Source organism: Haliaeetus albicilla, chromosome 16 (genome assembly GCF_947461875.1).
Source record: "Haliaeetus albicilla chromosome 16, bHalAlb1.1, whole genome shotgun sequence".
Classification (NCBI taxonomy): Eukaryota; Metazoa; Chordata; class Aves; order Accipitriformes; family Accipitridae; genus Haliaeetus; species Haliaeetus albicilla.
Genome location: NC_091498.1, coordinates 27,776,436 through 27,802,000, shown reverse-complemented (window position 1 = coordinate 27,802,000; position 25,565 = coordinate 27,776,436). Strand labels below are relative to the sequence as shown.

The 25,565-nt window shown below is 40.9% G+C and overlaps 1 protein-coding gene and 1 long non-coding RNA gene across 10 annotated transcripts in view; one reads left to right on the top strand and one right to left on the bottom strand.

Annotated features, from left to right (window-relative positions):
- The window catches only part of LOC138689327 (uncharacterized), a 69,634-nt gene extending 64,113 nt beyond the window's left edge, over window positions 1-5,521 (bottom strand). The window contains exons 1-4 of the long non-coding RNA XR_011328197.1: window positions 4,117-5,521; window positions 2,895-3,001; window positions 2,159-2,231; window positions 879-1,035 (exon numbers count right to left, since the gene is read on the bottom strand). This is a non-coding gene — a long non-coding RNA (uncharacterized lncRNA). The remainder of the gene's footprint in view (window positions 1-878; window positions 1,036-2,158; window positions 2,232-2,894; window positions 3,002-4,116) is intronic.
- A 185-nt stretch (window positions 5,522-5,706) lies between these two features.
- The window catches only part of ANO5 (anoctamin 5), a 61,665-nt gene continuing 41,806 nt past the window's right edge, over window positions 5,707-25,565 (top strand). For 5 of the 9 annotated variants that reach the window (XM_069804080.1, XM_069804078.1, XM_069804074.1 and 2 more), the window contains exons 1-3: window positions 5,708-5,890; window positions 17,804-17,848; window positions 20,574-20,644. In XM_069804080.1, coding sequence (XP_069660181.1) covers window positions 5,830-5,890; window positions 17,804-17,848; window positions 20,574-20,644 — 177 coding nt within the window. In that variant the 5' untranslated portion in view covers window positions 5,708-5,829. Of the gene's footprint in view, window positions 5,891-17,803; window positions 17,849-20,573; window positions 20,645-25,565 lie in introns of all 9 variants that reach the window. The other 4 variants (XM_069804077.1, XM_069804075.1, XM_069804079.1 and 1 more) reach the window with 3 other exon arrangements.

Sequence of the window (25,565 nt, the reverse complement as noted above, 5' to 3'; positions counted from 1 at the left end):
ACCTTTATCATTCAGTTCTGCTTTACTGTCTAAGCTGATTAATGCACATTGAACCGAACTGAATTTTTTAATATTTTTGCTAGAGCTATTGAGCGCCCTGCATCATTTCAGTGCTGTGGCTTTCACACATCAGCCTCATTTACTAATGCCACAATCCTCTGTTTTTAATAAAATAATATAATTCGACTTTGTTTTATCTATTTATCACTCTGGGATAATCAACACATATAGGTAAAAACCAAAATGAAGCACGAGGTGTCAGCAGATCTGGTTTCACAGGAGAAAACACTGTTTCCACCAGAGGGCACTAAACCCTGAGAAACTAAATTGTCTGTAAAAGGACAAGAGAGAAAATGGATGGTTTCTCTAGAAGCACACAGGAATTTACTAAGGTGATGCAACTTCTTAACATTGTCATTTAAGTGCCAGAACTAATGAAGTGGCCTTATCCCACCCCTACCGCATTCAATAATCTTTCATGTGAGCATACCTATCGGTGCACAACCCATCAGAATTAAATACTGATCTTCACTTACGCTGTTTAGGAGCAGTTTAACAAAATCAATGGAACTATATCCACGGAGGCATGATGAGAGTGAAGAATCATGCCTCTGACATTGTTAGTGAATAGATTTTGTACTTATTCAAGTATCCTTGAGATCGTCTCTACCAGCAAGAAAGAGATGAATTCTCTCTACTCCCCAAAACACACCAAATTAAATCATCTTTTTTTGTGGTTTCTTTGGATTATTTTTGTAAAAGAGCTTTGATGGCAGCTGCAAACTGGTCAATCCAGTTATGGGAGCGTAACTGCAAGATTACAGAACTAAAATGTCTGCTTGTGCCTGAAAAGGGATACAGGCTTCTGTTAAGATTACCTTGATTGTCAGCAGCTCTCTCAAAATCTCAGTTGCTCACGCAGAGGGCACAGAGCCAGTGTCCCCATCTCAGGCTTTTCTCCTCCAGCAGCCAGCACCGCCGGGACTGGGACGTGGCTGGGCTTAGCTGGGACCGCACCCATGCAGTTTCCTTGCCCTGGGGAGCATGCAAAGCGGGTAGTTGATTTTAGTTCTAGTGTTGCAAATGTGTAGTAACTCCGGCCAAGAAAATGGTAGATTATAGTCTGTAAAGTCATCTGTTTGTTCAGCCATCATAGGTGTTATTCTACCTGCACCACTCACTGCAAACAGCTGACTAACTGAAAAGTGATGCAGTAGGAAAAAAATGCAGTGCGTAATGATGAACTTCTGCAAACTATGTAAAACTTTTTACTTCCTTTGAGAAGCGTTTGCGTTCTGCTGCCTTTTACCGCAGCTCTTTATGGCACTCTCTTTTCATTTCCTGATGGCTTTAGGGCTGTGCGGCAGCACGCGCAAAGAATCAGCAGTCTCAATATAAAAATTCGAACGCCCATCCCATCAGCAAGCGTAGCTGTACTTCTTAGTGCCTGACCCTGGAGCGGTATTCAAGCAGCTGGGTTTAGCCTTAGGAACTGTGTATAGGGGGAGGGGAAGAGTCAGATGTAAAATGCAAAGATCTCCCACACTGCAGGCATGGGTTGAAACTTCAACTGACGTTACTGCCTGGCATACAGAAATTGTGCTCCCTTTCTGGTGCATTTAAAAAAAAACCAAAAAAAAGCCCTGTGATAACTGAATAGCAGTTTAGGGTATCACAATGCTGGATTTGAGCAGCTAATTTCCATTTGAGTCCCACTTTACCTTCCTAAGCCTGTTTGGTATCCGGCCCTACTGGTCTCTAAAAGATTAATTCCTTTCCAAATGACACTATTACTTATATTCTAAAGGGCTAATTGAAAGAAGTTGAAAGAAATCAGTTAGCTCTTCAATTAGAAAGCCTCAACAGTCTTTAATTGGTTGACAACAGCACACTCTTGCAGCAACATTCGTTTCTGGGATGCAGCCTGTGTGTGCTGCAATCTCACAGCAAAGCGACGGTCCATGGGGTTGTTCAGCCATCAGAGGAGAAAGAGCAGGCTGAAGAGGCTGGGAAGGAGATGCAGCGCTTCCCTTTTGCTTCTGCATCTGTCTTTTGTTATTTCTAACTGGTGCTCACAGTCTGATCTGAAAACTTAATAAAACTCTGAAAATATATATAAAACTTTTTTAAACAAAAGGAGTGTAGGCAATACACCTACCTTCAATAGCAGAAAGTTGCTGCACCTTCTGACACTATGACATGGATATATGACATGAATAGCATAGGGAATCCTGAACGCATATGTTATTTGAACAACTTATAGGCAGGTCCCCACGTGGCAAATGCAAAAGCTGTATATATTAGATTCCTTCCCAGAGGGTAGATAATAGAGAATTAATTTTTTCAAAGCATCTAACTGATAGACATGAAAGCTCCATTTTCCACACAACTTAGGACTCAGGGTCACATTTTCAAAGACGCTTTAGTGCTGAACGATTTAGACAGTCTTCTCACAGGACTTTCAAAAGTTGGGATCTCAGGTTGCAAGTTGTGAGTTTTTTGAACAGGCCTGGGGGTACCTACCTGAGACAATGATGGGCACAGAGATCTCTTTGAAATCTAGCCATCCAATCCCACCAATTTTCTATGTTTAAATAATAATTTTTTAAAATATGAAGGCCTGCAAATCAGTTCCAATCTTTTGAAAAAGCCCATCAATGGAGAGCAAGACTTTATAAGGGCTACAAACTATTTGCTCTCCTTTAACACAAACAATGGATTACGCTTTGCTGCTGAACATCCTAAGTGTAATCACTGCTAGCAATTTTTGGTGATGCTTGCTACCTACACCCACAGCCTTCTAGGTATTTTTATTATTTTTTGGTTTATGTATACACCGTATTAGAAACAGTGTTTGAACTCCAGACCACAAAAGCAGAAATACTATGGTGTACCTGGTTACTGTATTGATATTTCAGGAATAAAATGGTCCTGCCGTTGCGTGGTTCCCCATTTCCTCTTTTGTTCTGGCAGGCCCCGTTGCTTGCAGCGATTCATGGAACTGAAAGCCCAGAAAAAAAGAAGATCAGTCAGTTTAACAGGTTGATCTGAGTCATTTTATCACCTCAGGATCGATCAGCAGTGAAAATGCAAGGTGGGAAGGAAAAAGGTCTGTGCCTTTTGAAGGAAGCATGGTCCTGGATTGCTTAGGCATATGGTGAAACCACCGAGTCAGACGATGGCTGCTTAAACTCTCAATATACAAGAAACCTCGAGGCTGGGTCTTGCATGGACCTCCTGTGCGCCTGCCACGGGCACGAGGCCTTCCACAGATAGCTCCTTCAGGGAGAGCAGACTTCAGTCCCCTCCCTAACACAAGCCACTGTGTAATTTACACAAATTCAGTGCCTCAACAAACCAACTGCAGAGATCTGCAAAATCGTCTTTGGCATCCCGCATGTGGTACTTACGCAGCTTTAGGTATGGTCGGCTTCGCTGCCACACATGCTGGGTGGAGCTGGGAAGGACGAGCGTGTAATTAGAAGGTAAAACCCAGCCATGGCCGCTGCAATTCTTGCTGTTCCTGGCTCCTGTTGAATGCTGGCTCTAATTGCATCTTTTATGGGCATAAAAGCATTTATCCGAGATATATAATGCTGTGAGGAAATTAAAGGCTTAGAAAATACAGCTTTTAAACTGAACCTTGTGACCTGGTGCATTGTATGCAGTTACAAGCTGTTTGAAGGCGTCCTTTGGTGCGCTGGGCCTGTTCTCTTTGTTCCTGCCATCCTGCATCGTGCGATTAAAACCCAAGCTAAACATTTCAAACTTTGGAAAGCAACCAGACACATTTTTAGGTCTTGCTCCTGACTAAAAATACACTTCTCGAAGCAGTAATGCCACACAGTACAAATAAAGGCCTAATACTGTACGTAGACCTGAACACAAGCCCAGCACCTTAACTGACTCACTTTACTTGATTAACTTTATGATTAAGAAATCCTGACATGAAACCGCTGTTGCGTTAGAGTTGCCCAAGTAACAAAACTCGCTATCAGTTTGGTGCATAAAATGGTTACTTGGGCAGTAAAAGCTGAATACAGGAATACAGGAAGTTAATGCGAAAGAAGGCCTGAGATTATATTAATGAACAAAAAATATGTGAAATACACCTACCGAGCAGTCTGTTGGAATAGCTCAGATTATTGAAGGAAGCGATGAGGAGATGGGGCTGTTTGAGACACGGAAATGGCGCCAGCTCCGGGAGAAGGGACAGCAGCTGTGACTGGAGCCTCACGTCCTCCCCGGCACCGTCGGGCTCTGGTCCTGGGAGATGCTCTCTGCTTCAGAGATCCTAGATTTGGCCAGACTGACGGACCAAGACAGCGTTTCTTTTCTGTCTCAGAAACTTAGGTTTCTTCTGCCGCCTTTTCCTGCCCCATTCCCCCTTCCTCAGTCTTTATTCTTATTTCTGTCTCTCTCCCGGCTACTACTTAAAAAGAACCCAGAATCATTAGCCAAAATGTTTTTGCTAGCTCTGAATCTGCAATCCAGACAGCAAACAGCATTATTCTTTATTGCCGGACACCAGCTTAAATTTGTCCTGTAGGCAGGAGAGCTGCGTGCTGCTCTTAACATCCCTGCAGGATCAAAGGTAAGAGCAAATTTATCCTCAGGAAACAAGAATGAGTGACTGTACTGGTTTTGGCTGGGATAGAGTTAAATTTCTTCATAGTGGCTTGCATGGCACTATGTTTTGGGTTTGTGATGAAAACAGTGCTGATAACACAGGGATGCTTTAGTTATTGCTAAGCAGTGCTTACACAGCATCCAGGCCTTTTCTGTTCCTCAGACTGCCCCACCAGCGAGCAGACTGGGGGTGCACAAGAAGCTGGGAGAGGACACAGCTGGGACAGTTGACCCCAGCTGACTGAAGGAATATCCCATGCCATACACTATCATGCTCAGAAATAAAACTGGTGGGGAATGGTGGCTGGCAGGGGCTGCTGTTGCTCAGGGACTTGCTGAGCATTGGTCTGTTGGCAGTGAGCAATTGTTTTCTTTTCCATCACTTGTTTTTCTTGGGTTTTATTTTCCTGTTATTTTTGTTCCTTTAAAAAAAAAAATAAAATTATTAAACTGTCTTTACATTAACCCACGAGTTTTCTCAATTTTATCCTTCAGATTCTCCCCCCCCACCTCGATCCCACTGGGACGGGAGGGAGCTGTGGGCTGTGTGGGACTTAGTTGCCAGCCAGCGTTAAAACCACAACACTGACCCACAAAGGGAATATTACTGTACCCCACTTCCCTTCCTCTCTTCTCTCATGAAATATCAACTATTATAAAAGATGCAGGCAGGCAAAAAAAAAAAAAAAAAGGCAAACCCTTTGCTCTGTCTAAACAGACAAAATTGTACAAAGGGGTTGCTTTTTCCCCTCTAAGGGCGCTTGCAAACGCTCGAGCTTTAATCCATAGTCACGTTTGGGAGGTTTTCCCAGTTCGCCTTCCGTCATTCCTCTCCACGTAGCGGAAAAGCAAAGGGTTTAATGGAAATTTTACCGAGGCAAAGACACCCCCCCCCCCCTACTCCAAGGGGGAACGAGCCGCCCCCGAGCGGGCGCGGTCCCCGATCGGGGCGGCCGACAGGCGGCTCCCCGCCCGTCGGCCGCCCCGATCGGGGACCGCGCCCGCTCGGGGGCGGTCTCCGGTGTCCCCTCCCTTCTCCGGTTTCCCCCCCCCGGCCCTTCACCGCGCTCCGCCTCTGCGGGCAGTGCGCATGCCATGGGGCGGCAGCCCGGCCCCTGACTCACCCCCATCTTCTCCCATCAGCTCCCGTAAGGCGAGGAGAAAGGGGAAAAAAAAAAAATAAAAAAAAAGGCGGCCACCATGAATCGGTTGGGAAAGAAAGCGAATGAGACCCTTATCGAGATGAATCTGTCTGCGGATGGTAGGAGATAGGGGGGCGGGTGGGGGGATCGCTGCTTTGTTTCGCTTCTTTTCCCCCCTTCCCCGGCGGGGCCGGGCGCGGTCGGGGCTGTCCGCCCGTGGAAGTGTCGCGGGTGGGAGGCAGCGGGGGGCTGCGAACCTGGTGGTGGTGGTGGTCGTGGTGGTGGGTCCGGTTCTGCCCCCGGGGCTCTGCAGGCGGAGGTGGGATTGATCCCGGCTGATTCCTGACGCCCCCTCAGTCTGGCTTTGATCCTCCGGCTGCCGCTGGAAAGAGCGAACAGACGCGTTTGCGTGAGCCTGAGCGCAGTTCGATTAGGTCTTTATAAACCCCAAGCAGACCTTGAAAAAAGTGGGTCCTACAACAGCACGCTGCTCAGAACCAATACTAGAGATAGCCCTTAACTACTATTTTTAAACACACCCCAAACGCAAAGGTTGCCTTTGCCTAAACGGCAAACTTTTAGCCTTTCGCGAAGCGCCAGCTGGGTTCAGTCGCTGAGGCCGTCACTGCAAGAAAGTTCTGAGCAGACCAGGTCACCTCGCTTGGGCAGGTGGGAACAACCCATCTCCTGCCTCGCTCCATCCGAGATGCGCCGGTACCCCGTCGGCGTTGCGTAAGGCCTCTGCACCAGGCCGGTGGGTTTGTGTTGGGATCTTGCTTTTTTTTTTGGCGATAGCCAGGTTACGGTTTCCAATTCTTGTCAGTATGTAACGTAACTACTTATACTAAATGTGGTAATACTCTGATTTTGAAAAACAACATGACGCAAATGCCTAAGCGTGTATTTATCAGTACCTCAGCTGGCAACGTGAATCAACAGTCAAGATGTAAGATAGTATGTTGATATTTTCAGAAAGATTCTGTAGATATTTAAAAACAAAAGAAAAATGCTGACCTAGAAAAATTTCTTTTTGGGAATCGTGCTTTGCCATCAGTCCTAGAAGTGAAGATCTTAAAGCAGGAAAGAACCACTAAGCTTCTGGTTTGGCTGCTTGGCTTGTATGTTTTCCCTCACAGCTTGACTATGCTGTCTCTTTTAGAAAAACATGTAATACCATTTTAAACACCTTGAGCACTAGGGTAAAGTCATGATTTTCAAAATCTTTGACAGTCTTGTTTCAGAGAAATATGACAGCAGATAATGACCGTGTAAATTATCCAAAAGAAGCTGTTGACAATGACAGCAAGGAGAGGTGCCCAACTGTGACAAGGCAGGCGTCCGCAGCAAGTGTCAGACAAACGTTTGCCCTCTCTGTGAAAGCCCGGCGGAGCTGGCAGACTTGCTCAGGAACCGAAGCAGATGGGTGTTACGGCCTCTTGGCCAGCAACACATTTCCAAAGTCTTGTGGGGAGGCGTGAGTCATTGCCCGTCCCGCTGCCTGTGAGCAATGAAAAGTGCTTAGGACTGAGCTGTCTAACCAGTGGTTGTTCTGCTGAAGTAGAGGAGACTAAAAAATAGTTATAAAATATGCAATAACCATCGAGGGAATGATGTTAGAAGTCAGGTTTGTAAACTTAATTCCTCAGCATTTGGTTTTCCCATGAGCCTCTTGTGTTTTTTTTTTTTTATAGTCATAAACATCAAATATAAGGAGATTTGAGGGCTTTCAGTGAACAAGGACGATTTAGTAGCGTTTACCATACAGTAGCTTGTAACTGTCCATACAAAATCTTGCAGCAGTTCAATTCATTTTTTTTAAACAACCACTTTTCTGAAACAGAAATGAATTGAATATGGGGTAAAGCGAGTAGACTTTTTAAAGTTTCTGTTAATTTGTTTTCCAAAAACCTCTCAAGGTTAAAAAAAAAAAAAAATCTTCCTTAAATCATGGTTTAGAAAAGTTAACAGTATGCACATATTGCCACTGGGACTTCTCGAAGCTCTAAACATCTGCTTTGTGCTTTTAAGGAAAAGATAGCCTCTTAAGCAGTAGATGTCTGACGTGCACAAGCAGGGTCTGTGTGAGTCAACAGGAGCAAGGCAGAAGAAAAAACATCTGCTGCTTATTTTCCTTAAAGACGTCTTCCTATTTGGATAGTACGTGTGTATTTAATTCTGGTTTACTAGTCTTTTTCATTAAACTTGAATGCTGAGGAACAGGTTGTGGGGATGAAAAACTACTTACCAACAGCAGAAAGTTTAACTTGCCGGGTCTGTGTTTAGAGACCGTGTGCCAAAACTTCTACCTTGAAGGAAGCTTTCTGGCTTCCTGTTGAATTACACCCGCATGAGGTAATAACTTCCATTTTCGTGTGTGTGATTTTGCTTTCTGTTGGAAGATGTGTGGCATTTACCTCGAATATTAAAAATGAGGAAAACTGAACTTGCAAAATTGGAATGTAAATATCAGAGGAAGAAGACCACGGTATATTGTTAGGAATGTTTCTTTATGTCTAGGCTGGCTTTCAGCATTTTTTCTCCAGCATGAAATGTTAATGTTACAGTAGCTGTGTTGTGGGTTATATCCCAAGACTGTGGATCTTCTGGAAACATATAATTGGCTCCGTGCTGTGATTTAAATACGCTGCCTTTGTACACATGGCTCCCCTTCCAAAACTTCCAGGAGTCCCGTTTGAACTTGAAATGCTCTAGGACTGATCTAAATTCAAACGCTTACTTAGGCTGGTTGTCATCTTGCTTGTGTTCTCTCTGGGAAAGGCAGCAAAACATCGGGAAAAGCCGACGGTGTGACTTCGGAACGGCACTTCTGCCAGTGTGTTGGCTTCTCATAATGCCTCAACATTCAAATACTGCTGTCATTAAATATGTGAAGTATCATTCTATTAAATCAGAATTATTATGATTCATACTAGTAACATAAAATACAGGCCTCTGTTCAAAACTACATCTGTCTCTAATTACTGAAGCAATGTATGTAGTAATTTCTGATCTATTTGTGGCAACGCTGAATGGGATATCATGTTCCTGCAGGGCTACAGCAGAGGGTTTGTTAACGTGAAAGCTTTTTTAAAGATTATTCCTAAGTAATAAAATAAAAGCTCCGAGAAATTTAGACATAGCTCAGAATATAAAAGGCAGGGGAGAAAATACTCCCTTAGGCCAACCAACGTGTAGTTCCTGAGTGGAATTTCTTTACTGGCTGCGATGCGTCACTGCGGGGGCACGGTGTAAATACAGGTTGGTTAGGGGAAGGTAAACCTCCTTTTAAGGGAAGACTCCAGTTTGTAGTAGGAAAGCCTGCTTTTGGGAACTGAGATCAACAACTTGCATAATATCACCTTATATATATTTTTTGTAGACATGCTGTGGTGTTTTTAATGAGAAAATAAACATCAAGCTCATTCCACCACAGCTGTTAAATACGGATTTTATCCAGAGATTGTCTCAGTTAAAAAAAATAAATAATAATTTGCCCTTGGACTGGTGACAGACTTATAACACTTTGCTTTTAGATGAGGACCCTGCATATGAGGTTTTAAGTCACTCTGCAGCCCTGTGAGTGGCAAAGCAGAGCAGCTCCCAAGGAGGAATTAAATCTCTTGCATGCCTTCTTAACCCAGTAGCAATTATGTGGGATGTTTAAGCCACGCTTCGGAGAGCTGGGCAATGGAGCTGAATTCCCTCAGGAGAACTGACTGTCCAACCCATCGCAGGTGAATGCTGTTCAGCCTCTATTTAATAAGGGGTCTGCAGCTTCACCTTTGTGCTCAGAAAAATGAAAGAAAATGTTCTGCAGCTGGTTTTCTCTCTCGCCGGTTCCTGGAGGAATGGCTTGGTTCCAGACGGGGCAGAGGTTCTGGGCTGTGAATGCCACATAAATGCTGAGGAAGCAATTGAAACCCCATTGCAGTGTAAGGCAGAGTGGTGTTCTCTCAGGCAAGTTTGCAGCTAAGGTACTGGCTGGTGTGATGTCCTATTCTGAGGTGTTTATAGGACTGATGGCAAGGCAGGTTTCCAGTGCATAGAGATTTGATTTTTGATTTTTTTTTTTTTTAAGAAAAAAAAAAATCTGGCTTTGGATCTGAGTAAAATTCAAAATTTTGGAAGTATAACTACAGCTGGAAAGTTTCCAGTCATTGCTGGTGGTCACTGAAATTGTGCTATAAGTGTGGTGTCGCACCCTGGAAGGTTTTTCTAAGTAATTCTTCTCAAATTCCAAACAAAATTCAAAGTTACTTTGCTTTTCAAGCTTTTATTTAACAGGTGCATTAGCAGCATGTGTTGAGAACTGACAGCTGTGCTGAAATGCCAGTCTTTGCACTCTGGAAAAGTCTTTGCAGAAATAAGATAACTATCATAAAATGGAAGGGCACTTTAACATCTGTGTATAAATGATTAATAATTACTATGATGCAAGGGAAAACTAGGATAAGATATAAGGATGCTAGTGAAAATGCTTTTAAAATTATGCTGAGAACTGCTGGCAGATATTTTGAAAAAAAGAAACAACAGAAAACAAACCACAAACCAAAAAAAACCCCCACACAAACCCACCAAAAACCAGAAAACCAAACATGGTTGTCTTCATATTTAGTATCTGTAAACTAATTAATGAGTTGTATATACATGTGGAGAAGTACAGTCACCTAATATAAACATGGAATTAAGAAGGTATAGGTAATGTGAAAATGTGGCGAGAGTTGCTGTGTCAGATGTTAAGTGGCAAGGTAATAATGCAGTGAACTTTTCCACTAGTTTTTTATTGTTATCTGGGGGTTGAGCTGAAGAGCAGTGTAGTTGCTAGGTTGTGCTTCATTATCTAGCAATAACTTCATTATATTTGGTAGTAGCTTTTCACGTGCCTATGTATATAAATGCACGAAGGGGAGGGGAGATCCTTGTGTCGTATTGGTAGGGATAGTTCTTGAAATTATAGTTATGGAAGGATTTTGAGGTATTGGCTATCTGCAGAAAGCTGAATAATATGTCAGGAATTATTTATGAATTAAACATTGTGTGTGGGAGGAGTTGATTCTAGTTTGGGACCTGGTTACTTGGATTATGCTCTAGAGATGTGTGTTTTAATTTGAAAGGCCTCCTGCAAGAACCTACAGCTGTTAAACCTGTGGTGTTCATTGCTTTAGTCTGATGCACACCAAGAAAAGGTGTGCTAGTTGGCTGCTGCTGAAAAAAAGGTGCAGAATAAGGCAGGACGCCTGAACCAATGCTGGAAACTTCATGTCTTGCACAGCTGTGCTGATGTGCATTGTAAGCACTAATTACCGCTCTTAATATAACATAATACAATTCTTAACTCACCTATCTGGCTAGGCTAAGGGGTGTAACGTGAAAATCTGTGTGTAAGTGTAGTTTTCCAGTAGTTTTGCTCATATTGCAGTAATCCAGTGAAGGCTTCTGGATCTATTTCTGTGTATTCAGAATACATCCATGCGTAAATTTGGATCGCTCTTTTCACACCACATCAAGGCAGAACTAGCACGTGTTCTCACGCATTGTAGGCCTGCCTTCAGTCTCTCTTTAGCCCCTGTTTTCATCATTGGTTTCTGCTTTAGTTGTAGCTGGTGCCCAAGAAAAGAGGAGAGAAATTGTCTTAGGTCCTGTTTGCACAGTTGTCATCTGGAATTTTCAATAGATCCTATAGATTAAAGGGTTATGGGATTTACTAATTTTTTTTTTTTTTTTTTGCATTTGTAGTGTTAGGAGTCTGTTACAGATCTGACTCTTAAGAATAAATTAAGAATAGACCAACATTTGATGTTACTTGTGTTAAAAGACTTCATTCTAGGCTACTGTTTCAAATAATATTATTTTTTTTTCCAGTGCACATGGATCACTCATTTACACGTAACAGTATAATATAAGCACCTCATTATTTCATCTTGTTGGTTTGTCTGGGGTTTTTGGTACAGTCAGAGCCATTCTCCACTGGTGAGGACCAGTAGAGGTAGTGAAGTTCCAAATGCTGGTTTTTAGGAAGTGGGAATATCTTTGGGTGAAGTGCAGTCTTATAACTGGAAATCCCAAGTGACCCCCTTGTCTTTGTTAGCAGGCTCCCAAGGGTAAATATGAAATTTGAGGCCTTTGGCAAGATAGCAGCAGCACCGCAGCGAGCCATGTGGGTAGGGCTCGTGATGCAGATGGTTGGCCTTTTAATTTTCTGCACTAGCCCTAAATTAGAAAGAGCCCTGTGGTTTGTTATTCAAAGGAGTTTTCTTAACTATCAGGTAGGAAATCAGAGAGCCTATGTTTGCACAAGTTATAGTGTGCTAGAAATACACCATGCTAATGAGTAATGACTAGCAGGCGTGGTTTTGAGGCCACTGGCAATTTGGATGCTTTTGTGTACTTCAGTCCTGTTAACCGACTGGTGCTTACATAAAAACTCTTAAGTGATGGGAATCATGGTCCATTGCCCTGCTTGTTTTCTTGATTGATAGGGGCTGTTTCTCTCTGAGGTCAGTATATGACTTCAGAGTTATTCCATTGTCTTTAAAGTAATTTGGACAGAAAATGTTAAGTCTTGCAAACTGATACTTCAGGGGAAAAAAATTGATAGGATTCGTTTGTAAAACATCATTCTATACTGGTATATTTTTATGTTTAATACGAGAAAATGAAATACTTGGTGAATGACGCAGTAGCAAAATTCCCAATGACACATTTCATTGGAAGCATAACCAAAATAGTATTGAACTAGGTAGAGCATGAGGACCAGAAGGAACAAAAAATTGTGGATTAAATTGGCCATCTGAAATTAAATCTCTGGGTAGCATGAAACTAAGGAGTACTGCCAGAGGACAGTAAATTTGAGGTATAGTTTTTTATATATTGCTTGTTACTTTCTTAATAGAAGTACAGGTTATATGTGTTTCTAGTTTATGGTAAACCTCATCCCACCATTTTTTCACTATTTCCCCATCATTAGTTCCCTGTTCATACATCACTGTTCTCTTACGGTATCTATGGGAGATCTCCCATACAAGGATAGGAATTTAATGGGTGTCCATAGAATGAATAGTATGTTGGGCCCTCCGCTACTTTTAAAAACTTGTATATTGCAAATGTCGAAAGAAATCAGAGGTTGTGTTGCTTCAGGGTTACGTCAGTGATTTCAGTGGAAGTTGGAGAAACACATTAATGAAAGATGCAATAAGATTTTAAGTGTATCTCTGGAAACACTAGGGAAGCAAGTCTATACCTAACACTTTTTGAAGTGCTTGTAATTCCCTTGGGCTGTGATGAAAAGCAATAGCATGGTTCCCCTTACTTCATCTCTTCTTGAAGGAGATGTGAGAGCATCTGACACTTTCATATATGTGCAAGGCCATTGCCTGAGCTGTTTGTCTGCCTCTGCAGTCAGATAGTGCCGATGAAATCTGGCCCTGCACATATAAATAGTCTAAGTGCAAGCAAGCACAGCCATAGTGCTTTATGAGTTGTCGGGACTTCTGCAGTCTGGTTATTTTACCACCCTGCTCTTCTGAGGTTTGTTTGCCATCCTATTCCCCCTTACTTACTTACATGCATCCAAATGCTACGCAATTTAAAAATACCTGACTTTATCCAGCTATCGCTGGTCTGGGCTTTCTTTTTTTTAATTGCATTTGAACCTATTAATCAGTTTGCACATGTCATTCTGGAAAATGATGATACCTGAAAGGTATAAGTGCTAACTTCAGTGCTCACAGCATGCTTTAAGTCTTGTCCGTGCTGGTACATACAATACGGTAATGGTTACTGCTTTAACCACATTAAAATGCCATTCAAGTTCTCTGTTGCAACATTATGCTTGTGGGTTTTTGCTAAAAATGGATTTACACAACTTCCCCCCCCCCCCCCCCCCCGTTTTGGCTTTTGGGTTTTTTTTCTTTTTTTTTTTAGCCCAGTGCCTTTTAATCAAAAGGAGAGTTTTTATGGTTCTTTAAATGGAAGGCAGCTGAGAGTAAACCTCAAGTTCTGATTTAAAATACTCATTTACTATACTAGAGATTAGAACTGAGGACTTCATGTCTTTTCCAAATGCTAAATGAGATTTTGTTATTGTTAGGAACAGATTTCTCTTCCATATATTTATGCCTATATAAAATAGTTATTTATTCTTTTACTTCTTATGTGTTGATAAATCCCTGTTCTCTGGAATCGCTTGTTTAATAATAAAACACATGCTGAAAAGAAATATGTCCGTGAAGCAGCCTATACTTGAATGCAATCTTTTTTTTTTTAATCATAAAATTCTCTTAAAGTGTTCCCAATAAACTTTCTTGGATTTACTGAGAATTTGATGTTTTCATTGTTAAGAAATAGTTTTAAATTTTTAGGAGCAGCTCTGAGTGTGCAAAAACCACCACTTCAAACATAATCTTGAGATTGAATCTTTGGCTCAGCAGTGCAGTTATTACTCTTCAGACCATGCCAGGTGAAGTCATAACACTTACTTTACTTGCTCGGGAGCCAGCATACTAGGTGGGTCCTTAGTTCCCCTAGACAACTCGGTCATCCAGCTCTGGGAGGATATGGTCCATATACAAATAAATTTAGTTAATAAGTCATTTTAAAGCTATGTTTTAGTTAATAAGTCATTTTAAAGCTATGGAAACACTTACAGCAGTCATTATGAAGCTTGCTTGGAATGAGTGACCTTATTTTGGAGAGGTCTTTGTCCACTGTGCATTTTTGTTAGTGACTAAGTGCTGAATCAGACTCCTTATCAAAGATGGAAACTGGTCAGAGTAGGTCCCACTACAGCAGGAATCCCATGGTGATCTTTTGGGAGCAAAGGACACAGTACTATAAATACCACCTTGATTTAGTGATAAATAGTCATGTTTTAAATCAGTTTCTCTTTTTTGTCAGGCAGGCCAGTTATTGAATAATGGCAGGACTTTAGTAAGATTCTAACTTCAAGACATCTAGGAATAAAATTTTCTTTCATTGCTTTGTAAGGATGAATATTAGGAATTTTCTTTGTAGTACAAAGTAGCTACCTTGTAACAACTGCACCATAAGTTTCAGGTTTGGGGGTTTTTTTTGGGGGGGGGGTGTTTTTTTGGTTTTGTTTTTGGGATTTTTGTCTGTTTGGTTTTTGAGTTCTTTCATTTTACCTGGACCATCAAAATTTTGCTCTAGGTATATGTGTGTGCATAAACTGATATGCCAAAGGTGTGAGACGTATACGGAACAGTATGACAGGTCTGAAAGCTCTTTTTACCTGCATGTTTTTGTTGACTGAAAAGGATGCTGTTACTGTGTCTAAGAAAATCATGGAAATAAATGGAAGCAGTATTTTGGACACAATACTGAAAGTAATAACAGGACCAGTAGTAATACTGTCTTACTGCTGCTAAATAATAAACAGTTTATCAACATCTGCCCGGGCATCCTGGCTCTGACTTTGCCTTTAGCATAGCTCGGTCTTAAGCGTGCAAGTGCAAATGATTTTCTAGTTTTAGTAGCAAAATTAAAATTTTGATCCCTAAAAATGTCTATTCAGCTGCCATTTGGCTTTAGAAGCACCTAATATGTTAACATTTTTACTGGTAGAAACACATCTACCGAGAGCTCTACTTGGTGCAGATGAATCAGGGTGATAGAAGTTGGAAGAAAGGAGAACTTAAATGCCTGCCTTTGCTCTGTTTTCTGATGCAGAGTTGCTCTGAACTGTGCCAGACTGCAGCATCTCCACACCAGCTGCTCAGTGCCCAGCTGTACCTGGAGTGCAGCATCATCGGCCAAGCTTTTTTCTTCCCATCTGCCAGCAGACCCCAGCTTACTGAGGATGCTGAAGTGATAAAGATCATCGTCTTCCAGGGAAATTGCTGGTTAGGTACAGTTAAAGATGCTAGAGCATCCCTGGCTGTGCCTGTGCTAGTAACTGAAAAAGCCAAGGATTTTTTTCATTGGCCTTCAAGGACAAGTAGCACAGTCCAGCCACATCCATATGGCTAAACTCCCTTCTTCGCCAAGCAGGACAGACTTCTCCATACCGTTTTGAAGACCAGAACCTGGCCTGTGGTGTCCTCCACAGTGTGTTTCTGCTCTGTCTAGGAGAGTGCTAGAAGCCAAAAGCCGTTCCACAAAGTGCACTAATAATTAAGCTGAGTGAGCAGTCCTGTGGTTGGGCCCGTGTCCTGGAGCTTTTATTTGCCTAGTCGAGGCACAGCTGTTGTGACCAGGACGTGGCCTGTGACGGGTTGTCCTTCTCCCAGAGAATGTGCAGCTCATTTTTCGTGTGGAGGGATATACGTCACTAGTCCTGTGGCATCACTGGGCGGTGCTCGTTACCTTGCCCCAGCTATCAGAAAATAGGGGGTTACCGGAGGTCTTGATTTACAATGGCATCGTTACTTTTTTGCGACAGCACTGAACACATTTACGTGTGTTTTATGAGATTTTGTAAATGAAATTAAACACTTGTCAAAATAAACAGAATTTATTTTGCGCTGCTTGGTTTTTTGGAGGTGACTTTAATTTTATAAAGTCTGTATTGCCATTGTAGTCATTGAAGAGAATTGGTAGGTGGGTTGTGCATGTGGTCTCTAATCCATTTATCTGATTTTAAATATGTCACAGCCAGTCCTACTTGAATAGCTTGTGTGCTGATTCTGTAAATTGCAGATACAGTAGCATCTTTGAGAAATTGTGAGCATGTTGGTGTCTAGACCACTAAGGGTTTTTGTCTTTCATCATGGAATGAATAGGAAAGTTTTGAAGGACGATTTTTTGATTCCTGAAATTAATTAATCATATTAAAGCACTTCTTTTAACCAGTGGGTCCAGATGTGGGGTTCAATTCCTTTTATCTTTTCCTAAATAATCAGTTTTGTCATGTAGAAGAAAGCGATTCAGGCACTGTAACAAAGTTAAACTGTTGTACAATGACTAATCATTTCATTACACAAGAAGCCATTTTTCATGCTTGTTACAAAAATCATAAGATTGCACTAATAGAAGTACATTTTTTTGTGGGGTAAACTACTTACATTTTAAGAGGCGAAATCAGTCTTGATTATATTCTCCAGTCTTCAGTTCTGAATGTTGATTTCTGTGAGCTGTTTTGAATTACTGTTGATCCAATCATCTGGGTCTGTAATTGAAATAGAAGTGGTCTGTAATTCTTAGGCGTGGCATACCAAAAGTTTATAAGTAGGTTGCCCTGCGGTAGGGTGTAGTTTGGGACAGTGTATGTTAATGCTGCAAAATTACAGGCCGTGTGAAGCTTACTTATTTCCAATAAAGTGCAAACTCCTAAGACACATGTGTTTAAGGAGTTACAAATAGCGGTGCGCAGAACTGTAAGGCTGTTGGAGACAACGGTTACACTGGGAAAGAGGCATTTCTTCATCTAGGATATGTGCATGCCCATGAAAGGCAAATGTTTTGAATAAATATTAAAATTATATATGTCTGAAATGATTTTAATGAGTTTTGATAGTTGTAGCGTCATTCTGGAGTTTATTTTGAACAAAAAATTTGCAAGGAGTGACTGCAATTTGTACAAACGAATTTTGTACTGAAGGGCCATTTATGTTTAGTAGATGTCCTCATTCGTTCTTGGTGTGCAAATCTCTTTACGTACAGTAGAGCACGTAGTGTTGAAGAACAAGGCCATTCCCTTAAATATCATGGTTTTATCAGAATATTATTGTTTTACTCCCATCTTTAGATATGAAGTTGTAATTTCTTGAAGAATTTTAAAAGCATTTGCTTGAATAGCAGAAACTCTTATGGTCCTCCCTGCTGCTGATGTGGGAAAGTGGCATCCTTGTTTGTGTTGCTGAATAAGGTGCCTGGACAAAAAGGTCAATGCTGGTGTTTCAAGAGGAACCTGCTCCATGCATTCTGCCTGGGTCTCAGTCTCTGGTTTCCAGGGCTTTATTCTTTTGTTGATACAGTGGCTGTGTTGTAAAGGATAGAAGAGAGTTATTAAATGGGTTCATGTTAAAAGTGGATTTTACTTCTGGTTCTTACTGAAGTGTTCTTTCCTTTTAAAGATGACAATGCGGTTCTCACCAAGTTCAAGCCATCGTGGTCAGAAGGTATTGTACTAACTGGCATTATGCCTTCCTCCCTTTTGTGTGTCCCCTCTCCTTCTTTTTCTGCTGAGAGCCCCTTGGAAATCGGACTTAAGTTTATATGAGTCATTGATATCACATATGAGCCAGGCTTTTTTGCAATGTGATTGGCAAGTCAATTTTTCACTATCTGTGGGCAGCTCTCTTGGTTAAGAACTAATTGGGCATCTTCATTCCTGGTGCTTGTTGCAGTTTTGGGTTGCAGCTCCTTCACACCTTCCTACATGACAGGGACGTGCGTTTCTTGTACTGCTCCTGCTCAGGAACCTGTTGATGTGTTTTTCAAAGAGTGAATGTATTAAGTGTGTTATACTTCTCAGTTAATATATGTTTTGCATTCTCTTTTTGCCTTCTTGTGTGCTGCTCTAGGGTTATTCAGTTTTATTCCCCTGGATCAGTGATACCAAGAGGATTTCCTTCGACAAGTTGCATAAGTAATCAGCTATGGTACTGGGGAGAGCATTTAAAATGTAAAACTCTGAATCGTGCTTGTTCCTGAGGTTAAACTTTCACAACTACAGAAAGCATAATCCAGAAAAAAACAACACCAAGGCTGTTGTTGTAGGCTGTGGAATCAGTCCAAGTCCTCTCAGCAGCATAGGCAAATTGGATGTTACTGCTCCAGGGACAAGGTGCCAGGCTGCTCCTGCCACGAAGGGTTGTGTGATGAAATGTTTGGGCTTTCTGCCTCTGGGCCCTGGGCTCGCTACCTTTGGCCAAAGCTGCAGCAGGCACCTGCATCCCAGGGCTGTAGGCAGAGCAGGTACGGAGTGTGATGGTGTTGCTCCTTTTCTTTCATCAGGCAGCAGTCGCTGTCCTGGGCAGCTGCTGACTTTGCATAACCTTAGAGCCAGCCCTGTATGAAGGTAGAGCCTCTCCTTAGGAGTGTTCTTGCAGAAACAGCTTCTCACATAAGTTAATCTGAATCTTTTGATAGTTGTTGGTTTTTGAGTCAAGGCTTCTGTGTTCTTGCTACGATATTCTCCCATTATGTGCCATTTGTTTCTCTTGCATGTTGAAGCGCTTGTGCTGTGTTGGGAGGTGAACTGAATTCAGGGCTGTGCTGAAACCGTTCCTGTAAACCTTTTCTGTGTTTGGTGTTCTCTCTTACAGCGTAGTCCCTGTAGCATTTATGATATATTTGGGTAGGAAGAACGATCCCAAATTATTGACTTTCAGGCTAACTTTTTAGAGATGGCTCAATGCTGGTCTCCACGCTTGTATCAGCATATGGAAACACCTTTCTACAAGTGCATAAGTAAAACTTAAGTGTTCAAATTGTATCTACTAATACAGATTTTGCAGGCATAGTTTGTTTCAGCAGAATGGCATGCAACAACTTTAAATGTCTTAGCATTCAGAAACTTCTTCATTATATGTATATACCATTATATACCATTGCCCAGTTTCTCATCACATCATATGTACAGTTGTAAAGTACAGAGACCATTTTCTGTAAGTGAATTTAGACACAGAAAAAAATTAGAGGAAACAAAGTGCTCTGAAGCTCTACTTGAGTAGCTTATTATACATTTTTCAAAGAATGAGTTTGTCCTGCCTGGATGCAATTTTGACACCAAATATTTGCAGGTTACAAAAAAAAAAAGTACATTTGTTTTATTGGTAGGAATAATCTAACTGTAGTTGTCTTGACAGTGGTTCAGTCTAAGATGCGCTAGTCAGTCTTGTCCAGTTGAAGCTATACCCAGCAATACTTCCTCGATGGAGAAAGGAGCATGATGCATCTTTGTTTTGGAAGAAAGAGGCAGCATTATTAGATGCCTGCTCTAGACCGTGATGAGCTGTTTTCAAAACTGCTTGTCCTTTTCCATTGGTGGTGGACTTATTTAGATGCCTGATTTAGGAGACTGGTCTGTCTGTCTAATCAGCAGAGAGAAGGTTGTTTACAAAAACTTCTTGGAGCAGGAGCCTAGCTTAGGGGCTCTGAATTGCTCTCCAGAGCCCCAAACCCAGCCAACATCTCAGTATGATTTAGGGATCTGAAGATACTCAATGTGATTTTTCCCTATAATGTTAACATTTAAGTGACAGTGTCCTTGGTGAACTGACTATATTTGCAGGAAAGTCACGCTGGAGTTCAATACTGTTGTTAAAATGAAGGTGATTTTTTTTCTGTGGGGTTTTGTTTTGTTTTTTTTAAACAACAAGAAGCTTGGTAATTTAAGTTGACATTACTATTCTTGATCCTGTCATTGTGTCTCCATTATGTGGGCTTCTGTAATCTTGAGGTTATGCACCATTAATCCCTTAGCAACAAAAAACCTAATTCAATTTCTAGCAAGCAACTCCAGAGATAATTGAACTTTCATAACTGAGGCAGCAAAGCTCCGGGTGTGAGACCCTCATAGACAGTAACCTGGCAGACATTTGAGACAAGAAAGATACGTGACGCTGACAGATTTTTGTTTATCACAGTTAAAAGTATGTGTCTGTGACTGCAAGGTTACAACCAGGTAGTACAGGCTGAGTATATTGTCTCTCACAGCATTTTTTCCCCTTCACAGAACCATTCTCGGAGGTTTTATGTAGCTCAGCATTATTTTCCAGCTTTTGCTTTTGCTTGTTCATAGTTCTGTGGCTTCAAGATGCACACCACTTTCAGATACAATAATATTTTAAAATAAGGAGTGTATTTATGTGAATCTGTCTTTCTTTCAATGTTCCTTAGGGGAAGAATGCAATGGACCTTTATGTGAGACTATTTCAACTGCAGGATCGGAAGTCCCAAGCAGCTCTGAGGTAAGGTACAGTACTGATGGTGTTAACATACTACTGGTAGGAAGAAAGAGGAACCATTGCTGTGAAAGATAGAATTAGTTTTAAAAATAATATTTCTTCTAGACTGTCTTACATGTCCTTTTTCTATCCATGTAAACATTTTCTTCCTCTAGTGTTTTGAAGGAGCAAAACCATGAATGTAACACTGATACTCACCGAGTCTTACAAGAGACTTATCAGTGTAGAAAACAGTGTGGGCTTAACAGTGTTTCCAGGATCAGTCTTGAAATGAGAATCACACAATCATTTAATGTTTTGGCAATTGGAAAAACATAATGCTTTTGCACAAACCTAACGCTTTGTTTTATGCTGCGTATCATATTGCTGGTTCTAGGAACTTTTTGACAGTGCAGTGAGATTTAAGTTATAAGAATACTTCTTCCTTGCAACATGTGCAATATGAAAAGCATCATCAGCTATTCATTTTTTCACAGTACCTCATTTCTTAATATGTGCAGTACGCAATATCTTAAATAGATAGCGGTGTGTGGTTATTATTCAGTTAAGAAACAGATTTTAAAAGAATATTGAAAGTTTGCTTTCTTGAAATTGGTGTTTTATTCTAATTTCTATTGTCTCGTTTCTTTATTGTGGTTATTATATGCTTAGAGGAAGATATGAAGTGTTTCTGCTCCTGGGCGGAAAATAGTTGCTTTGTCGAAGTAGAGTCTCATACGGGCCATGAGCACTCATCAGAAATGATGTCTATTGAATTGAGTGTTGGAAAACTGTAGCTGTTCTGCTGAACTTCTTAAGAGCAAAACATGTCCTCACCTACCTCTAAGAGGCAAATTTGGAGGTGGTCATGTGAAGACAGAACTCGGGCGTGCTTCCTAGATCACACAGATCCTTATCTTGCTAGCACATGCAACCATGTCATCTAAATATTTTCATAAATCTACCAGTTCCATCTTAAAAATTATTAGTATGTTCACCCTGCTACTTTCTGAATCTATTGTAGGAGTTGTAGCAATCTTTTTCTCCAGCAAAATTTTCCATGAACAGCCATATCAAATACTTCACTGAACCCTGGGCAGATAGGTCTCCAATTATAGCTTATGAATCATCATACCATGATGAGCATCAGAGTCTGAAGCTGATTCTGAGTTCCTTTAGAGTGCCGCTGAGTAGATGGAGATGACCTATGTCACCAAAGCTTGGAAGAATTCACTTCATGACTGAGGATCTAGGAAGAGGCAGGAAACACAGGAGAAAGGGTGCAACGCATGTGTCATATATGTGGAGACATGGGATTTGAACCTTGTTTGAAGGGTGAAAGATTCATGATGGGGTGGGAAAGGAGGCTTTGATCTTCAGCACTTTCTTGCCTGGGAGGTAGTCTCCTTATGAAAAATATATCTGGTTACCCTCTCAAAAATCTCTTGTTGGTAACTTCATGCTGCCATTTCTCTTGTTTTTTACTTATGCCAGGTGTTCTGTTTTGTTATTTTCTGCCCTCCCTCTAAGAAGAGATGGCTTATTTGGCTTTAGATAGTTTGTTTCTCCAGATCAGCTGGTTATCTGATGTTTGCTTACATTTAAGCTAGTACTCTTCTGTGCTTTGTGTTATCCTACCCTGTCCCCTAATACAGTCTCATTTATCTGATTTTTGCTTTCTACGTGTTAGCCAGACATAAAGTTACAGAGTTACTCTTAATCTTCTTACCCAGTTTGACACTCTCATCAGCCATGACAGGCTTAGTTCTTCGTGATTAATGTCCTAGATATGTCTATCCTTAAAGTTTTTCCATGAATTCATTCCAACAGTAAGATAGCCCTGCTCTTTTTTTCATACGATGCTAATCCTTTATGTGTTGTCTCAACTTCAGTTTTGTTTTCTATAAACTGGAAGAACTTCTTTTCCCTCAGTTCTTTGCTAGGCTGCCTTTTGTCATCCTTGATGCATTCCCATAGGATTTGAGCAGGGTCATCTATCCCAGTATGAAAGACAAGCCATGGTTTCTCCTCTTTTCACCAAGACCGTTCTGAGCTCAGGTCAACATGCTTTGTTCTTGTTTTGACAGATAGCACATTCCTCTATTTTATGATTTTACTCTGGTGATAGGTTGGCAATTTTCTTATTACTTAGCCATGTACTTAACTTTGTTTTAAGACTTCCAAGTGTTCGTATTTTCCAACTGCAGGAACAATTTAAGTCAAGTAATTTTAAAACAGAAATGAAATTAATTCATAAAAAGACCATTGGGGAAGAGTTAAACGAATTTACATTCAGGTCACAACTTCATTATGCTTGGGCTGTCTTTTCTATTGGAGGAGAAGAAATGTAACATATAGTAACAGTATGCTTCTGCTCAGCAGTAGGGAGGAAAAGCTAAGGCCTTATCGTTGATTTAGCAACAGAGGAGGGAATAAAAGAAATCTAGATTCAAATATGGAAAGCAGAAAACATTACCTATCCGTAATTCAGTGGTATTTTTTTTTCTTTTGCAATCTGTAAAGGATTATCTGATTTGGACATAAGGAATGGTGCAAGTAAAACAAAAACTAAGGTGAAAAATGGTCTGTAGTGAAGCCTGCCAACACTTGCAGAAGTTGGATGAAGCCAAGGACTCAGAAAGTAATCGAGTCTCCAGTCAATGGTGCATTTGGTCCTTCTTCATGATTCTGCATTTCTGCTGTAATTCACTGCTTCTTGCCTATTTTACCCTGTTTTTTCTTTTTTTTTTTTTTTTTTAAATCTGCTTCTTCTTGAGTCTCCTTATTTTTCTTCTTCTTTTAATGTCCCACAAGGAAAAAAGAAACAAGATTGCTTGGAGTTCAACAGCTTTTCATATTACAAGCCTTACAGCATGAATCATTTCTAGATGCTTTGTCATGCAGAGAGGCAAGGAGATGTTTTCAGCAAACAGCAGACTGGAGAGGAGGGGAAAAAAAAGGATATGATAGGGCTATTTTCAAATAGGCGTTGCATTGGGGACTGCTTCAAGTCATTGTTAAATCAGTAATTCACAGACAGCCACTTCTGTTAGGGATAGGCAACTGTCCTAATTGAGTGTCTATGTAGAATATACCTGAATCAGCCTTAATGGAGTTCCTGTTCCAAGAAATACATAAATGCCTCTGGAAGTCCTTTCAAGCAAATTGGAAAATGAATGGAATAAAACTTGAGAATCAGTTTTTCCTATGTGCTTTATATTTATTAATAAAGAGCGCTAGAAACATATAATGGCACAATTCTGTTTTGATAGCACAGTGCATTTCTGTTCAGTGATTATAATTGGTTGTTCGCATTACAGAGTAAATGAGGATGAGGCCCACTGACAAAATAGGGTTCCTATTCTTAAGAGGAAGGAAGGGCAGTTAAATAATTCAAGTTTGGAAGAAAGCTAAAATTGGAATTTGTATTAAATTTCCTGAGAATTAAATTTTAGGCCATTCAAGTGGGATAATTGTAAAATGAGTACAGATTTTGTGGAAGACTGAATCATTAATTTGTAGTTTATCAACATCTGTATGAGGTGTATACAGAGGACTATTTGTGTCTGCTGTTCCAATTAAGAAGTACAAGGTGACTTAAAATGTATGCTTTTTATGTATCTGGACCCTGAGTTTCTCAGTAGTATATGAAATTTTCACCTTTTCTGTTAATTTCATACTAGTGAAATGCTCCCTAAAAATTCCTGTTAATCAGGATTTTCCATATTGTAACTTGATCTTGAGTAAATGTGAGAACAAGCTGTCTTTAAGCCAGGTTAGCAGAAGTAAATTGGCAGAGCTCCATCAAATGTATTAAAGCAATGCATTTTACCAAAATTAGGGGTGTGGCAAACAGATTTTTTTTTTTTGAGAGCAGCAGGTGCTGCAAGTGTTCCAAAGGAATTGATTATTGTTTTTTTCTGAAGAAACACCATCATAATGTACATTACTTTTCATGCTTGTTCATTTTTCAATTCAGACCAGTGGGGTTTCAAGTAGAGAGAAACATAAAATACCATTGTTAATATTATGAAGACAGACCAAATCAGTTTCAAAATCTAGAAGGAAATACAAAAAGACTTCTCTCAAGTGTAACTACAAAACACAATCTGAGGGGTATTTTGGGGAGAGTGAGTGCATTAAAGACTTAGGGTGGATTGCGAAGTAGGAAGGACCAGCCCAGCACTGCTGCCACCACTGCTAACCTTCTTTATTCTTGGTTTTTGTCTGAACAAAGTTGGACTATTTGAGTGTTTCTGAAAACACTGGTTGGGTCTTGTTTTGGGGGTCGTGTTATCAAGATGGGTGTCCCTTTGTGCTGTCTGTAGACTTTGGCATATAATGAAAATTGGGGTGTCTCTGTAAGAGTTCTTACACTTTAAATGTACAGTAGAAGGTTTCATCACCAACGTTATAATATTTAACCCCCATGACTTGAGCTAATTAATTTCAGGCAGTTGTAATGAGAGCAGGGTAAGTTCCTTAGATTAACAGGAAAGCATTTCACAAAATTCATAAGAACATACAAAGGACTCTGCCAGCTGTGTGTCTTCATCGCACAGTTTAGTGTTTCACTAAATGTATTAAAAATTTATCTCAGGTTGAAGCAGTGTGGGCAGCATGTGAGGACCAGCGGGTGGCTAAAACCTGTATTTACATCTAATCGTGGAGGAGGTGGGAAGCTTTGGGCGGGAGGAGGACGGGATGGAGGTAGAAGAAGAGCAGATGGAAGGGGACCAGCTTGGCCCGGGGGGGCAGGCGTGCAATGGAGAGGTCAGGAGCCGTAGGGCAGCAATGAAAAGCGAGGCTGCACTTTCATTGATGTCAAATTTGTACGGTACTTTACAAGGCAGATATTTTCAGTGTATAATTGGAGAGAAACTTTCTGCTTAAGCGTCTCAGGTCTTAGTTCTCTACAAACAGCGCAGGTTTTTCCAGTAGCATC